This window comes from Chelon labrosus, assembly GCF_963514085.1.
Source record: "Chelon labrosus genome assembly, chromosome: 4".
NCBI lineage: Eukaryota > Metazoa > Chordata > Actinopteri > Mugiliformes > Mugilidae > Chelon > Chelon labrosus.
In genome coordinates this window covers 6,220,883-6,236,935 of record NC_140340.1, presented here as the reverse complement: position 1 = coordinate 6,236,935, position 16,053 = coordinate 6,220,883, and the positions used below count along the sequence as shown (strand labels likewise).

The 16,053-nt window shown below is 43.8% G+C and overlaps 1 protein-coding gene across 3 annotated transcripts in view; it reads left to right on the top strand.

Annotated features, from left to right (window-relative positions):
* The window catches only part of slc4a8 (solute carrier family 4 member 8), a 33,481-nt gene extending 22,005 nt beyond the window's left edge, over positions 1–11,476 (top strand). The window contains exons 6-23 of one of the 3 annotated variants that reach the window (XM_084543133.1): positions 2,006–2,182; positions 2,577–2,668; positions 3,920–4,077; positions 4,176–4,263; positions 4,395–4,541; positions 4,638–4,738; positions 5,175–5,349; positions 5,472–5,605; positions 6,520–6,765; positions 6,945–7,050; positions 7,394–7,555; positions 8,949–9,062; positions 9,149–9,310; positions 9,393–9,644; positions 9,916–9,984; positions 10,731–10,904; positions 10,990–11,121; positions 11,201–11,476. In XM_084543133.1, the coding sequence (XP_084399259.1) occupies positions 2,006–2,182; positions 2,577–2,668; positions 3,920–4,077; positions 4,176–4,263; positions 4,395–4,541; positions 4,638–4,738; positions 5,175–5,349; positions 5,472–5,605; positions 6,520–6,765; positions 6,945–7,050; positions 7,394–7,555; positions 8,949–9,062; positions 9,149–9,310; positions 9,393–9,644; positions 9,916–9,984; positions 10,731–10,904; positions 10,990–11,121; positions 11,201–11,308 (2,597 nt within the window). In that variant the 3' untranslated portion in view covers positions 11,309–11,476. Of the gene's footprint in view, positions 1–2,005; positions 2,189–2,576; positions 2,669–3,919; positions 4,078–4,175; positions 4,264–4,394; positions 4,542–4,637; positions 4,739–5,174; positions 5,350–5,471; positions 5,606–6,519; positions 6,766–6,944; positions 7,051–7,393; positions 7,556–8,948; positions 9,063–9,148; positions 9,311–9,392; positions 9,645–9,915; positions 9,985–10,730; positions 10,905–10,989 lie in introns of all 3 variants that reach the window. The other 2 variants (XM_084543135.1, XM_084543134.1) reach the window with 2 other exon arrangements.
* Positions 11,477–16,053: the final 4,577 nt, after the last annotated feature.

Sequence of the window (16,053 nt, the reverse complement as noted above, 5' to 3'; positions counted from 1 at the left end):
GACTGCGTAAAATCTACCATTAGACGAAGATGCCACCACAGTTCAGTCCAAGTTCATTTGCACGCAGGTTCACTGTGCAATTAACTATGTGCCTGTGCAGGCGCACAGCTGGATATCTGACTCAGAGGATGGCCACAGTTTTACGGTATACATTAGCGCGCATATACATTGAGCGACCAGCTGGACTCCTCGCTCTCTGCCAGTGTCTCCCGCGTTTTCGTCATTAAACAAATGCTCAGGATGATTTGCATACTGGCCTCCACTTTCCTCTCCATCCATCCTACGCGCACGCATGCAAATGGTCCAAAGCTCCCTCATCACTCTGTCTTCTTCACGGTCAGGCTGTGGCAGGTTTACGGCCTCAACGACCTTGCTGCCTGCTGATCATTCCTCCCCTCTCTTCCTCTTCCGAGCTCCTTCTCTTCTCCATGTGACTGCTGCCAGCAGCACCTGGACTCCAAACAGTAGTCGAGATGAATATGAAACCTTTTCTATAGGTATCCTATACATAGGAAGAAATGCTATGTTCAAGCCCTGTTGAACATGACCCATAGGTTTGAAAACAAGTTATTATGAGGATGTTTCTCTGGATAATAGAAATATAAAAAAGGAGACTTAATAAAAGGTCCTACGCTACAAGAGTGAGCTGTTAAGTGACTTGAGGCTTCGAGTAACGCCGTTCATTTCTGCACCTCTCACGGAATCACGCATCCTCTTAAAGGTTTGGATATTAAACGTTAAACATGCAGACTCTTTTTAGGTTGCGACTTACTCTTAACAGAAGCAGTAGCAGTTAATTCGAATAACAAAGCGCTGCAGAGGCTTCCAGATAAAGGAGGGACATAAGGATTGATTAACTGTGCGTCACCGTTGTACGTTTCTACTGATGTTCAGCTGTCAGATGATGCTACTGAGGAGGCAGAGTTGTTGCTACGGTCTGTAATTAGAAGAAACTTGACCCATTTCAAGTCGTCATGAGTGGCAGCTGCATTTTTTTTTCCTGCTGTTTGTGAGTTTGGACTTAATTGCAGCCTCCTTTGTGCTGTTCTCTTGTCACTGTCCTTATTAACACGGGTGATTATAATGGCTCTGAGGTACACCCAATAGCGCTGGCCTTGAAGTGTGCACAGAACGAAAACAAGCACCTCGGTGTGTGTGTATGTGTGTGTGGGTGTGGGTGTATGCACCGATCAGCCACTACATTAAAACCACTGACAGGAGAAGTGAATAACATCGACCATCTTGTGACAATTCAATGTTCTGCTGGGAAACTTTTAGGCCTGGCATTCATTCGTGTGACTGTCACTTAGACATGTAGCACCCACCTAGACCAGACCAGACCAGACACCCCCATCCCATAGTAATGACACTCCTTAATGGCAGCAGCCATCCCCAGCAGGATGCAGCCTGAAACAGACACACACACAAAAACGCTTTAGGAACAACTACAAAAAAACATGAAGAACAGCACAAGGTGTTGACCTGGCCTCTAAATTCACTAGATCCCAAACTGATCAAGTATCTGTGGGATGATCCACAGAGGCCCCTCCCCTCAAAGGCCCCCACTAACAAGATTTTGTTGCCAGACACCACAGGACACCCTCAGAAGGCCCATATCTATTCTCTGCAACTGTTTTGGAGGCACAAGAGAGACCTACACAATATTAAGAAGGTGGTCATAATCTTTTGCCTGTTCAGTATATACTGTATGTATGAACATGCAACTACCTTTATAATGACTCGTTTGAGTTTAAGACCACTGGAGTTTTTTTATTTTCTATGTATGCATGCATCTTTCCGACCGAGGAGGCAAAGAAGGACGGAAGGAAGCAGTACTGACTCAGCAAGTCAGCAAGATGAGGAGAGAGCAGATTATTCCACAGTCCCACATGACCAGATATGTTGGACACATACTGATCTAACCTGTCCAACTTCTTTTTGTCGCTGTTCCACTGACGCGTGTGAAGTAGCCAAAATAAATATGAGTTTCGCCCTTGCGCTGCAGACATGGTGCTGGACCACCAGGAGGCGTCACACGAGCTGGACGACAGCGTGAGGGTGAGGGTGCGAGAGGCTCTGCTGAAGAGGCACCACCACCAAAACGAGAAGAAGAAGAACCTGATCCCCATCGTGCGCTCCATCGCGGAGGGGACGCGGAAGCAGTCGGAGCCCCATCTGACAGGCGAGTGTCCCGGCCAACCCCGACAGATGTTGAGAGCGTTAAAGCATTTATCACAGATCACAGTTTGGGATGAATCCAGTGTGGATACTCGGTGTTAATTTTGTGCCATGCGGTTACAGCGTCCCCGTAAAATCTCATCTCGGAGCAAGTTTCTCTAATCTTTGACAGCTTTACTAAAACATCAGATAAGATTTTAATATTAGAACTAAAAGTAGCAGCATCCTGTCTGAACAGTGCATGATTTTAATGCAAACTGCCTGTGGGTGATGGACTGGCAGCTAAGCATTTTCAGTTTGCACTTGGCTCGTAAACATCATATGCACCGACTCATATCTGTCTCTCTCTCTTTCTCAATCACACACATGCACATACACACCGACACCTTACCGTCCAGCAGGGGCGGCCACGTCTCCTCAGCCTCCGCCACCTACCGAGCCAGCAAAGAACGGTGCTGGACAGGAGAACAGTCAGGTGGACCTCAGTAAGGTAAACAAGCAGACTGTGGAACAAGTGTTTTGTTTTTTTTAACTCATAAATATGGATTAATGCTGCAAATAGGATTATGTTAAACACATCTGACAAGAGCAGGGTATGAGCTTTTTGTATGTATGTACTGCAGCTCTCTGCTAAGGTCAGCGATCAATGCCTTTTTTTAATGCTGTAAACATCAATATCTGGGTCACATAGTGCCCCCTTGGAAACAACAGGGAAACTGCATTCATTTGAAGCTTTTCTCACATCTGCACTGCAAGACGGCAAAGACAGCCACTGAGGACGTGGATGAAAGCTTCCATTTTGTATTGAACTCCAACCAGAGAGATGCACTGTGTAAAACTACTAGTAATAAAATAGTAATAAAAAGTGTGAATGCAAGTTATCTGCTATTAAAGGGGAACAACTGTTTCTTTACAACCTGGACCTTATTTCTGGCATAAAATACGATTGTTTACTCACCCATATGACTTTGGTGTAATTTGTATTGGTTTGGGAGATAATTAGATCAGCATATATCCATATACTGGGAGTGACTGGGGCACCGAAACGCAGCCTCTAAATAACGCATTATCTGCCGCGAAACTCGTTCATTTGACCAATATTTTGCTATCATACGCTAGTGCTATTCCCCATTGAGTCTAGAGTTCGATGGTTTACTCACCCATATAACTTTGGTGTAATTTGTATTCCTTCGGGAGATAATTAGATCAGCGTGGTTCGTCCACAACCTCAGAATCGGAAAAATATTCAGCCATGTTGTAAAAAACTAGCAGTAGCAAATTACAGGTAAACAAGCCGATCGTCACGGGTGCGCGCGGCGCTCAGAGATGACATCATCCAGGTCAGAAGACATCATCCGGGGTCTGTAGGTCAATCTACAGACCCCAAATGATAATAACAGGTAACTCTGGACTCAACGGGGAATAGCACTAGCGTACGATAACAAAATATTGGTGAAATGAACAAGTTTCGCGGCAGATAATGCGTTATTTAGAGGCTGCGTTTCGGTGCCCCAATCACTTCCACTATATGGATATACGCTGATGTAATTATCTCCTGAAGGAATACAAATTAAACAAAAGTTACATGGGTGAGTAAATGACCATATTTTATGCCAGAAATAAGGTCCAGGTTGTAAAAAAACAGTAGTTCCCCTTTAAGCTGCACCTGTAGTATCTTTAGATTAAAGAAAATTCTATTTGCATTCTCGTTTTCATATTAACTGCTGCCTCGTCTTAACAGGTGGACCTTCACTTCATGAAAAAGATCCCAGAGGGTGCAGAGGCATCCAATGTCCTAGTGGGAGAGCTGGACTTCCTGGAGAGGCCTATCGTGGCCTTTGTCCGTCTTTCCCCTGCCGTGCTGCTCACTGGACTCACCGAGGTCCCCATACCGACCAGGTAGACGTGAAGCTGCAGCTCCCTGCGAATGGTTCAGCAAGTAAAAAAATAAAAAATAAAAATCTAATTTTCGTCATTTATCTGCTGGCGAATATCAGGTTCCTCTTCATTCTTCTGGGCCCAGACGGAAAGGCTCAGCAATACCATGAAATCGGACGCTCCATGGCAACCATCATGACAGATGAGGTAAAAACTCAATTAAAGTCAAGCCTCAGAATCCTTCACGGAAAAACAGAATGAATCTCAGCGTCTGCGTCGCACAGATGGGCAATTATATTTCCTCTGTCCTTCCCCCTCACTTCTGTCCCCCGGTCCAGATCTTCCATGATGTCGCGTACAAAGCGAAAGACAGGAGCGACCTGCTAGCGGGGATAGATGAGTTCCTGGACCAGGTGACTGTCCTGCCACCAGGAGAGTGGGACCCCTCCATCCGCATCGAGCCCCCAAAGATTGTTCCCTCTCAGGTACACGGCATCAAATGAAACTGCTTTTCAAATAAATGCTTCTCAGGTGAGATCTGGTACGATTTTTTTTTTTGTCTTTTCCCGTTTTGTCTGCAGGAAAAGAGGAAGATGCCAGGAGTCCCGAATGGCACAGCCTGCCAGGTAGAGGAAGAGCTACACGCTGAGCACCATGGACCAGAGCTGCAGAGAACTGGAAAGTAAGGAATAAGCAGAGCTGGAGCGGGGACTTGTGCTATGATTAATGGTGTATACTGAAGCCAGTTTCAAAAAGCAAGGCGTCACTCCCCGGGATCTGTAGTCATAAATAACATGTAACACCATGCAGTTTGGTTTCTGAATTGTGTTGCAGCCCGGGGCTGAGTTTAGCACTCTCCACCACGCCTGTCAGTTGCTGGGGCCACAAAATCTAAATGCGGATTTGTAAGGGGGCTGAGGTGGGACAGTCACCATGAACGAGAGAGACAACCTTAAGGGAATAACAAACCAAAATATTATTCACTTCTGTTTCTTAAAGATGAATAGTAGTCAGGTGGCACAGTGGTGAGGTGGTTAGCACTGATCACAGCAAGAGGGTCCGGGGTTCGAGACTGCTCTTTAAACTAGAGCTTTTCTTCCCCTATGCGCTGCCCTCAGGTTGTTTGGCGGTCTCATACTGGACATCAAGAGGAAAGCTCCGTTCTACCTGAGCGACTTTAAGGACGGCCTGAGCCTCCAGTGCGTGGCCTCCTTCCTCTTCCTCTACTGTGCCTGCATGTCTCCTGTCATCACCTTTGGAGGACTGCTGGGGGAGGCGACAGAAGGACGCATCGTAAGAGCACAAAAAAAAAAAAAAACACACACTCTGACCCATTCACGATACAGTACTCTGCTACTGTTACTCATATGCTGCGTTACTGAACACTACCTTTGTGTTTCAACCACGTGTTGCAGAGTGCCATAGAGTCCTTACTCGGTGCGTCCATGACTGGGGTGGCCTACTCTCTGTTCGCTGGGCAGCCTCTCACCATTCTGGGGAGCACAGGTCCTGTGCTGGTTTTTGAGAAAATCCTGTTCAAATTCTGCAAGTAAGTACTTAGACTTTATTGGTCTACAAGGGAAATTGCTTGGTTACAGTAGCTCAGGTGCACATGAAAAAACTTTTGAGAACCACTAGTAAAAAGAAAAATAGGTGTAAGATGTCCTGACTGAAGGAGATTCTCAGATGAGTGGCGAAACGTCTTCAAGAAAGTCTACGTTAAGTCCAGTTGCCTTTCTTTAACGTTTTTGGATATACCATGACCTGGATGACTGAGAACCTTCACAGACACTAGCTGTAAGATTAATAAAATCTTTTTTTTTTTTTTTCCATTTCATTTCATTTAACACAGTACTCTTTTTGTACATACGCAAATCTGTTACACTTTTTTGCTTAATTTAATTTAATTTAATTTAATTCAGTTCAATTAGATTCAATTCAGTTTAATTTAATTTAATTTAATTTAACAACGTACTCTTTTTGTACATATGCAAAGCTGATATACTTTTTTGCTTATTTTAATTTAATTCAGTTTAATTTAATTTAGCACGGTACTCTTTTTGTACATATGCAAATCTGGTACACCTTTTTGATTAATTTAATTTAATTTAATTTTAACAACGTACTCTTTTTGTACATATGCAAAGCTGATATACTTTTTTGCTTATTTTAATTTAATTCAATTTAATTTAATTTAGCACGGTACTATTTTTGTACATATGCAAAGCTGGTAGACTTTTCTGCTTAATTTTATTTAATTTTATTTAATTTAATCTGGTGCACTTTTCGTTTATTTTATTTTATTTCTAATACTAATGAAATAAAGAAAAGAAAATAACAGAGAATGAGAAAATAATATACAATACTATAAGCAACAAATGTAACAAATGAAATGAAATGAAATTGTTACTTTTATCATCAGCCACACTAAGATTAGTTTTGCCGTCTCTTCTCTTGTTTCAGGGACTACGACCTGTCCTATCTTTCACTGAGGACGTGCATAGGCCTATGGACAGCCCTGCTGTGTTTGATGTTGGTCGCCACGGACGCCAGTTCTCTGGTGTGCTACATCACTCGATTCACAGAGGAGGCCTTCGCCGCCCTCATCTGCATCATCTTCATCTACGAGGCCTTGGAGAAGCTGTTCCACCTGGGAGAACTCTACCCCTTCAACGCACACAGCGATCTGGACAAACTCACGCTGGCGTAGTGAGTGACGCACTGTCCGCTCGACTAGTTTTTATCCAGCATCGGTTTTCTTAAGGAACATATTTCTCATTCTCTCTGTGTGTTCGCTCTTCTTGTCTTAGCATCACATCCTTGCATGCGGTTCCCTTTCTGTCGGCATATCTCGACTAATAATTAAAAATGTGCTCATTCCTCCGCAGCTGTAGATGTGCAGAGCCCGATAATCCCAGCAATAAAACCTTAGAACTGTGGAGCAAGAAAAACATCGAGCCCTCCGCCGTACCCTGGTCCAACCTGACTGTCAAGGTAACGTAGCTATGCAGAAACACGCGCGCTCCTAATGACGCCTAATGTTGGTGTAACTTTCACATGATGGCACACGCTGTATTTGCTCAAGCCTGTTTGCTTTTGTTAACATTCAACTAACCCCCCTCACCTTCCCTTGAGCAGCTGACCTCTCTTGAGGACATTTGCAAACACGGACAAGGACAGTCAATCAATTAACCTTTTACTGTCCGGTGTGAATATCCATGCACACGTCGTAGACTCAGATTGTAAAGAAAACAGTCTTTCAGTCTGTTTTTATTGGGTATTTACTGACACATCACAGGCTATTTTATCCTAACATTATCTCCGTTAATCTCCACAGGAGTGCATCGGCCTGCAGGGCCAGTTTGTAGGCACGGCATGTGGCCACCACGGCCCCTACACACCTGATGTTCTCTTCTGGTCTACCATCCTGTTCTTCTCGACGTTCTTGATGTCGGCATTCCTCAAACAATTCAAGACCAGTCGTTATTTCCCCACCAAGGTAATCAGTGTTTTTAAGCCTCACATACTGCTCACATTTACTGGCCTCACACAGTATGGTCCGGGTCAACACATTACACATTGTCATGTCCTGTTTTACATCAGACATAAAAACATAAAAGCCGTAACGATCTAAATATATATGACTGAATTTGAAAATGGTGGGAATTTATAATATAACCATGTTTGATCACTATTAAACATGCTGCTGTCCTCGCTGCTACATCAGAAATCATAAATATCAATATTAACCCTTGTGCCACTGACTTTTAACTGCTGTAAAAATATATCAGATAAATATTTTTTCCAACTTTTTTTTTGCATAAATCTGTCAGTCAACCTCAGTCCTGATCGAAACTGCCAAAAGAATCTGGATTTTAACCCTTCAAGTGCCAATTTCAAGGACGAAGTCCCTGATTTTGGGACGGGAAAAACACAAAATGACATGTTTTCAATATAAAAAATGATCGGGGACAGGAATTTGTTTTACCCATTGTTACATTCTTTGGATATGTGAAAGATTAATAACATCATTGACTTTGACACACATTTAGAGATTCAGATTTTCAATAAATAGTAAAGTAGTAAATTTGCCCACAGTGTATTATTAACCTATTAAAAATGTTGAAATCATGTTTTCAAAACTTGTGTAAAATTAAGTTTCCTCGCCAAAAATCATTCCATTTGCTGCAATACGGTTGAAGTTATGGTCACATTAAGAGGAAAAGGTGACTCCTAGTGGCTGTTTTCATCCCCAACAGGACATAAAGGCTTCAGCATTTACCACTTAGGACGCAAACCATTACATAATAAAGTCGTCTTCATCAGAGGGGCTGTAATCAAGAGTTTTATTCCACATTGTCTTCCTGCCTCTGACACATCCTCCTCCAAATCTCATCCGGGGAGAGCAGATCAAGGACCGCTAAATCTTGCTGCCAAGATTTTATAATGTCACGACGCCACCCTCCCAACCCGAATCTATTCAAATGTGTTACTTGTGCTTGCAGGTGCAGACCTTGTTTCTGTGGCAAGGCACCCTCTCACCTCTGGATGACGTCTGTTCTCTTTGTGCACCACATATTCTCACTCCTACGCTGTTTTACTCTTTCACTGATTCCAGATGCCCTTTCAAAGACCAGCAGGTGTCTGTCCTTGCTAGGGAACCTGGGCAAATGTCGTGGGAACACAGACGTCCCAGAAACCACCTAAATTTGTTGCACCTGTACAACAGTTTTGGGAAAAGTCATCAAATATCAGGCTGAAAGAATCACGTTTATGGTGTTTTTACTGCTGTCAAATGTCAACTTTTGCATGTTGACCAGAAGCTGGCAGTGCCACAGAAATCTGCAAGTAGAAATCACTGTTGTCTGAGTTGTGTTGTCTCTTGTTGCCAGGTGCGGTCAATGATCAGTGACTTTGCGGTGTTCCTCACCATCGTTTTCATGGTCCTGCTTGACTTTGTCATTGGAGTGCCCTCTCAGAAGTTGAAGGTGCCGAGCAAATTTCAGGTACTGAAGAAATATGTACCCTGTAGATCTGCAGTGACGTAAACCTGCACAGGGTAACTCACACCTCTGCTAACTGTTTCCTCCAGCCTACTAGAGATGATCGTGGTTGGTTGATCCATCCGATAGGACGCAACCCGTGGTGGACAGTCCTGGCTGCCTCCATTCCTGCTCTTCTCTGCACCATCCTCATCTTCATGGACCAGCAGATAACTGCTGTCATCATCAACCGCAAAGAGCACAAGCTACTGGCAAGAAGAAAAAAAAAACACCCTGAAGATTAAAATCATATTTTCTTTTGAACCTGTGTCTGACCCGATCTCTGTCTTGCAGAAGGGTTGCGGGTACCACCTGGACCTGCTCATGGTGGGAGTGATGCTGGCAGTGTGCTCCATCATGGGCCTGCCCTGGTTCGTGGCAGCCACCGTCCTGTCCATCTCCCACGTCAACAGTCTGAAGCTGGAGTCGGAGAGCTCGGCTCCGGGAGAGCAGCCTCGCTTCCTGGGCATCAGAGAGCAGAGGCTCACTGGCCTGGTCATCTTCCTGCTCATGGGCTGCTCTGTGTTCATGACTGGAGCCCTGCAGGTTAGTCTGACAAGGAAGGCAATGCTGCCCCCCTCTGGCCGGGACATTTAGTCAGTGAAGGAAAGCATGGTCTGTGTGGTAGATATAGGTAGTCTTATGGCCTGAGGGACGAACAACCTCCTCAATCTGTCCGTGGAGCAGGACAGAGACAGTGTCATCTGAGAACTCCTGCATATGACATGACTCTGTATGTACTTGAAGTCCGAGGTGTATAGGGTGAATCTCTTCGGTAAAAAATTAAAACTAAATTTATGTGTGTTTTGTTTTCCAGTTCATTCCTATGCCTGTGCTGTATGGGGTTTTCCTTTACATGGGAGTGTCTTCATTAAAGGGCATTCAGGTAAGATACAATCTAATATGGATACATGATATCCTACACATAAATCCATATCTATGTATACAGTTTTTAGATTTCTGACTCTGGCAGACCTATAGTGTCAAAGAACATGTCTATTTTTTTTCCACAAATAAAGAAAACAATTAAATCAGAAATAAAAATTCAAGATACTGTTTTGAAACCGCTTCTGGAGGGGCGCAGGGAGCGGCTGGACACCCTGGACAGGTCGGCAATCTATTGGTCTATCTAAATGGTCTATCTGCAGTAGACTGCCGACCTAAATTTTAGACCAATGAACCTAACCAGCATGTCTTTGGACGGTGGGAGGAAGCCGGAGTACCCGGAGAGAACCCACGCAGACACAGGGAGAACATGCAAACTCCACACAGAGGGGCCCCAGTGAAGCATCAGTGCTAACCACCATGATGCTATGCTGATTTTGATGTATGAACTGAGATGTTCTCTCTGCTTCATCTGGTATTCAAATACAAAGCATCTCCAGTTGTCCTCTTGCCTTCTCCATCTTAGTCTCTTACTAATCTGTCTGTCCCTGTCATGCCTCCTCCTTATCTAATTCATGTTACTGCACTGAGGCCTGACAGCTGATTGCGTGAATTATCCAATTAAATGTGTCATCTGTAATCACTCCCATTCTGTTGCCATATTCGCCATCTGTCTCTCTTATCTCCACTGTCTCATTAATTCTTCCTTTTCCTCCGAACCTGCGTTCCATGCGCGTCCCTCCTCAGTTCTTCGACCGCCTGAAACTCTTCGGCATGCCGGCGAAACACCAGCCGGACTTCATCTACCTGCGACACGTCCCCTTGCGGAAGGTGCACCTGTTCACGCTCACCCAGCTCACCTGCCTGGTGCTCCTCTGGGTCATCAAGACCTCCCCTGCCGCCATCGTCTTTCCCATGATGGTGAGTTGACCGCCGCCGGCGTCCGCCCCCGTCTTTGCTAATCTTTCCGCGTCCTCTAACATCTGTTCGCATCCTCTGCCTGCAGGTGCTGGCTCTGGTTTTCATCCGCAAGCTGCTCGACTTGTGCTTCTCTGACCGGGAGCTAAGCTACCTGGACGACTTAATGCCAGAATGGAAGAAAAAGAATCTGGACGATGCCTCCAAAAGCATAGAGGAGGTAGCCTCGGCGCATTAGTTCGTATCTGAGAATCGGTCAACATGCTCATATTTACTTTTCACGTTTATGTGCCTTGTAGGAATCCCAGATTATGCTCAGTGCAAAAAAGGACGATTCGACTGCTGTTATGATTCCAATGGAGAGCAGCAAGCCTGCTAAGACTCCAAAAGCACATGATCCCAGGTGAGGACATGCACATACACACTTATAGATTCAAATGGACAAGATGGACGCCAACTGATTTGGAGTTTGAGGGAAGTCTGTCTCTTTCCCATCTGTCCACACGCCTACCTGTCTTTTTAACACACTGTTGCATGGTGATCTCTTGTCGAGTGCCCCCCGTGGATACTAACACACGGAGACATCTCCACAAGCCTCGAATCACACTCCATCCTTATCCTCTGTCCTCTACCCTTCTTTCCCTCTCCTTGCTCCTCAGGTGTGATCCCTCTGATATTAATATATCTGATGAAATGTCTAAAACCACTGTGTGGAAATCCCTCAACTCCAATCCAAAGGACACTCGTCCTGTGGCTGCTAAAAAGGCAAGGCCACACACAATCTTTTATTTATGTATTTATTTTTTCTCCTCACCCTGTCATCTCGATGCTACACGTAGCGGTCACCTATTGTTGCTCAGACTCCTGCTCTGCGCTGTCATAACCGTGTTTGTATGTGCTTCGCCCCGCAGGATTGAAGGGATCGAGTTCATCGACGAGTAAACGACATCTTCGCTCTCGACAGCCGTATCACTTGGCTGGAATTCTGGACCACGGGACGCCACCAAATTGGCTGTTTCCGCCCGCAGCCACTTCAGTGCTTAGAGAAATTCAAGTCTCAACCATTTCTACCAGCTACCCGTACCATACCGGTACTGTCCACAAACGCACAGACAAGGACAAGGGTGCAGAACACTCACACATGTACTTCTATCTTTGTGAGGTTTGTCATTTCCCTAAACCAAAGCTCTAAAATTAAATGTGAAATTAGTTCTGACCCCGCGACCAGCAACTAGTCCTAACCTCACCCATCTTTACCCATTGTTAACTTTGGGTTCCTATACCAGACAGAAGCAGGCCTACAGTGACAAGTCCTGGCGAGCACACTGCCTTTTGGATAATGATATTAATTCACCTGTGAGAACAGATCACTTTTAATTCATTTCTGGAATGCAGTTTGACAAAACTGTTCAGATCATAATCCAAACACAAATCCTGGAGCCGCTCCACCGGCGGTAAATAATAGAAAAACGGCTGCAGTGACACTCTTGACAGCTGCTGGCAGCCGTGGTGATTTTCCCTTGATGTGGAACATTTGCCTGGACATTATGCATTTGTACTAAACTCATTTGGATGTAACATTTGAAATAGCCTCGCCGCCCAGGCAGTCATCAGCGTCGGGTCTAAAAATATCAGACAGAAAGCATGGTTGGTTCTTTTCAGCTTGTTAGAAGGCAGCTTTGGCTTGTCTTTAAATAGAGAAGGATGCTGTGAGGGCGGCAAACAAGACAATGAGCTGTAAAGAGCTAAAAAAGCACAGTGGAGCTGAGGGGTGCTGTAGATTTAAGCCATAATTTAGAGTCGTTCTTTCTCTACGGGTGACCCCTTTTACACACCAAGAGTCAAGATTAATATTGACTGTAGCAGCTTTAAAGGCATTCAGTCCTCACAAAGATAGAAAGGTGCACACCACATACAGCAGGGGCGTCAAACTCATTTTAGTTCGGGGGACGACTGCCCAGTTTGATCTCAAGGGGGCCGGACCAGAAACACAACAGCATGATAACCTATAAAGGCTGTTACATACTCCGCGAGAAGCAAGAAGTTTGTTCTTGCAGCCCTTGTTTGGGAGTTCTCGTAGCTTGTTCTCGACACATCGACCGCGCAGAACTTGATTTTTCGTGTAGTGTACGGTTACTAATCTGTGATTGGTCAAAAATTGGAAGTGGGCATGGTAATGCGTAAAGGCGGAAATGCTAGCGGCCACTCCGTGACTCCCAGATGCTAATATTCACAGTGCGACCGACATACTGTGTGTGGGTGCATGCTGAATGAACGGTGTGATCCAACGGACATGACTGGCCGACGTCCGAAAATATTAAGAAACGTGCCTCTCGTCGTCCGTCTCCCGTCTCCCACAATGCTTAGCGCGTGTGAGGTATGCTGCAGTGGGAGGGGCCTATGAGGACTCCCCCCGGAGTTTGGCACTCGAGTTTCTCATGAAGTTTAAATTACCCGGCCAACTTTTTTCTTGTTCTCGCAGCCTTAGGAGCAAGAACAAAATTCTCACTTCTTGCAGAGTACGTAACAAGCTTAACTCCAAATATTTCCCTTTGTTTTAGTGCAAAGAAGTACAAGTACTTTTACGAAACATTTTAAGAAAACTTTCTTAGGAATAAAAGTGCAATTTCTGCGCATTTTCCACCATCTGCTGTTTAGTTGTATGTCTCAGTGTCATGTTACGTCCGCAACTTTGACTAAAACAGCGTGACCCCCCCCCCCCCCCCCCCCTCGTGGACAAATTAGGAATAGCAGTTGCTTTTATTGAAGCAACTCTTCTATGTAATTCTTTGCAATTTCATCCTGCGGGCCAGATTGGACCCTCTGGCGGGCTGGTTTTGGCCCCCGGGCCGTATGTTTGACACCCCTGACATGCAGTAACAGCAACCTTTTCTCCCCTTGTTTCCACTCGCTGTTCTATAAAACACTTCTTTATAAACAAACCAGGTTCTTTTTATTAATCTGTACAGGATTCTCATCAAACCTTAATTTTAATCTGTGTACCAAGTGAATAGTGACGATATAATTGATTCATTGGTAGATTTTAAAAACTCAATGCAGCTTCTGTAACACATAGAGACTCTTCTTTTGGGGGCGTAAAACTTTGTGTCAGTTTTAGTGTGATGACGTGTAAATGCTAGCAGACCTGCTTCATTGGCATCATTAACGTACTTATCCGGGGTGTAATCTTTCCCCTCCATGGATGTTTGTCTTTGACATAATGACTGCGTAGGTTGGAGGTTTGCAGAGCGTCTGTCACATGTTTGTCACCGTGTCTCATTTCTTTACCTCAGACAAGATCGGGAACGCTCCGTCAAGGCACTTTGGATGACGTCAGGTCAGGGAGAAAATCCTTTTGCAGGAAAATAATAACAGTTTTTAGGTGACTTCAGGATTTTATTTTAAGCAATAATTTACCCAAAACCCCAAATAGCCACAGCCTTTTATTTATCGGGGTCCTTTTTGCACCAGTACGACCTTTTTAATCTGTCTTTGAGAAACAAACACTTACATTTTATGTGCCAAAAAAGAAAATTTGCACCAATTACACCCAGTCAACAGAAGCTATTTTGTTGATTCTTGTTCCTTTTTTTAGACAAACAAGGTTCTACTGTAGCGTGCTTGTTTTATAACCAGAGTCACATCTGGCAGTTGTCCTGAATTCATGTAGGATAAGACTCCTCTTTTTTTTGAGTTTTTCCACAACAGTGTCACCTCAGAGCTTCGAAGAGCTGAAAGGAAAGTAATTGCAAAAAGAGAAGAAAGGCGTCAATGGTTTGAAATAATCTTCAATAACACTTTATTTGTAGTTGCACTTTCTGTAGATAAAAAAAATGTTGTGATATATTTTATTTTCCAAAAAAAAGATCTATCAAATAATTTTAATAGTTTTATTAAATAAATATTATTACAGTTATTTATTTTTTTGACAGAGGACTGCAACCTGTTCTCTTTACTTTCTGTATATATTGTACTAAGAGAGGAGAGAAAAGGCTGAACGAAAATAAAATATCCCCTCTGTCCTGACACGGAGAGCAACGAGGTAGTTCGGGAGTTTCAGTGATTAAACTGCAGGTGTCCTTTTATGCTTGATGGAGGACCTAGAGAGTCTTAACACGATGACTGATTGATATTTAAATGGCCAATAAAACGTTTGTACGCTCCATTTTAGTTTTCATGTCATGTCAGTGGGGGATAGTGGCAGTTAGAGGGTGAAGAGAACTCATTCCTTTTCTGTGCAACTGTCCCGTGCTGGACCTGTAATGTACAAAAAATAGGTGTTGTAAATAGATGCATAAATGATTAATGAAGAGTTATCAGTGAATTTGCTAACATTACGCTGCTGGTATAAATTGAAAACTTTAATATTTGGCCCACAGATCGACCGATTCATTTACTCACATTCAAAATTTATAAACTCTTGTCAGTTATCAAGATTTAAAACCATTTTTAAAGATCCTTCCTTTAAAGCAAAGTGCACGTGTAAAGCCATGCATCACCAGTTATACCTAATCCACAACACCGGTGAGAGTTTTGCACTGCGTGTCTGGCGTCACATGCATCTGAGGACTCGCGACTAAATGAGTGAACGAAACGGCATGACTAAGAAATCATTTAATGTGTAAATAAATATTCACATAGCACAGTAATCTGTGATGTGACGGATGGAGGGCGTGGGGGGCGGGGAAATGGAGCACGCCAAACTGTAAAATTACATCCGGCGTTTAATGATTACAAATGTGCTGTTGTAAATTGAATTATTATCAACTGCAGGAGTTATTTTAATGAGCATTGTGCTTCTCTTGAGCTTGACTTACACCTCATTGATGTATACGTGAATGTACGGTGAATGTACAGTAAAATGCCTCAAGTGTACCGTAAGTTGAGTGCATAAACACGTGACCAGGAGAGGTCATACATTTAGATGGATGTGAGTATAAATATAATATGTGTCTGTCACAGAATTACATAACCGCGTCCTGTTTTATTTTTAGCGCTGACCTTACATCCCACTGAAAACTTGAGTCAGTAATGAGAAATTGTTTTTGTTTTTCCATTTTCGATGATTGTACTGATTCTTTGTCTCCTTCTACCCACCTACTTCATTTACTTTTTGTTATTTTCTGTGTGTAGATAGTGAAAAGTAAAATCT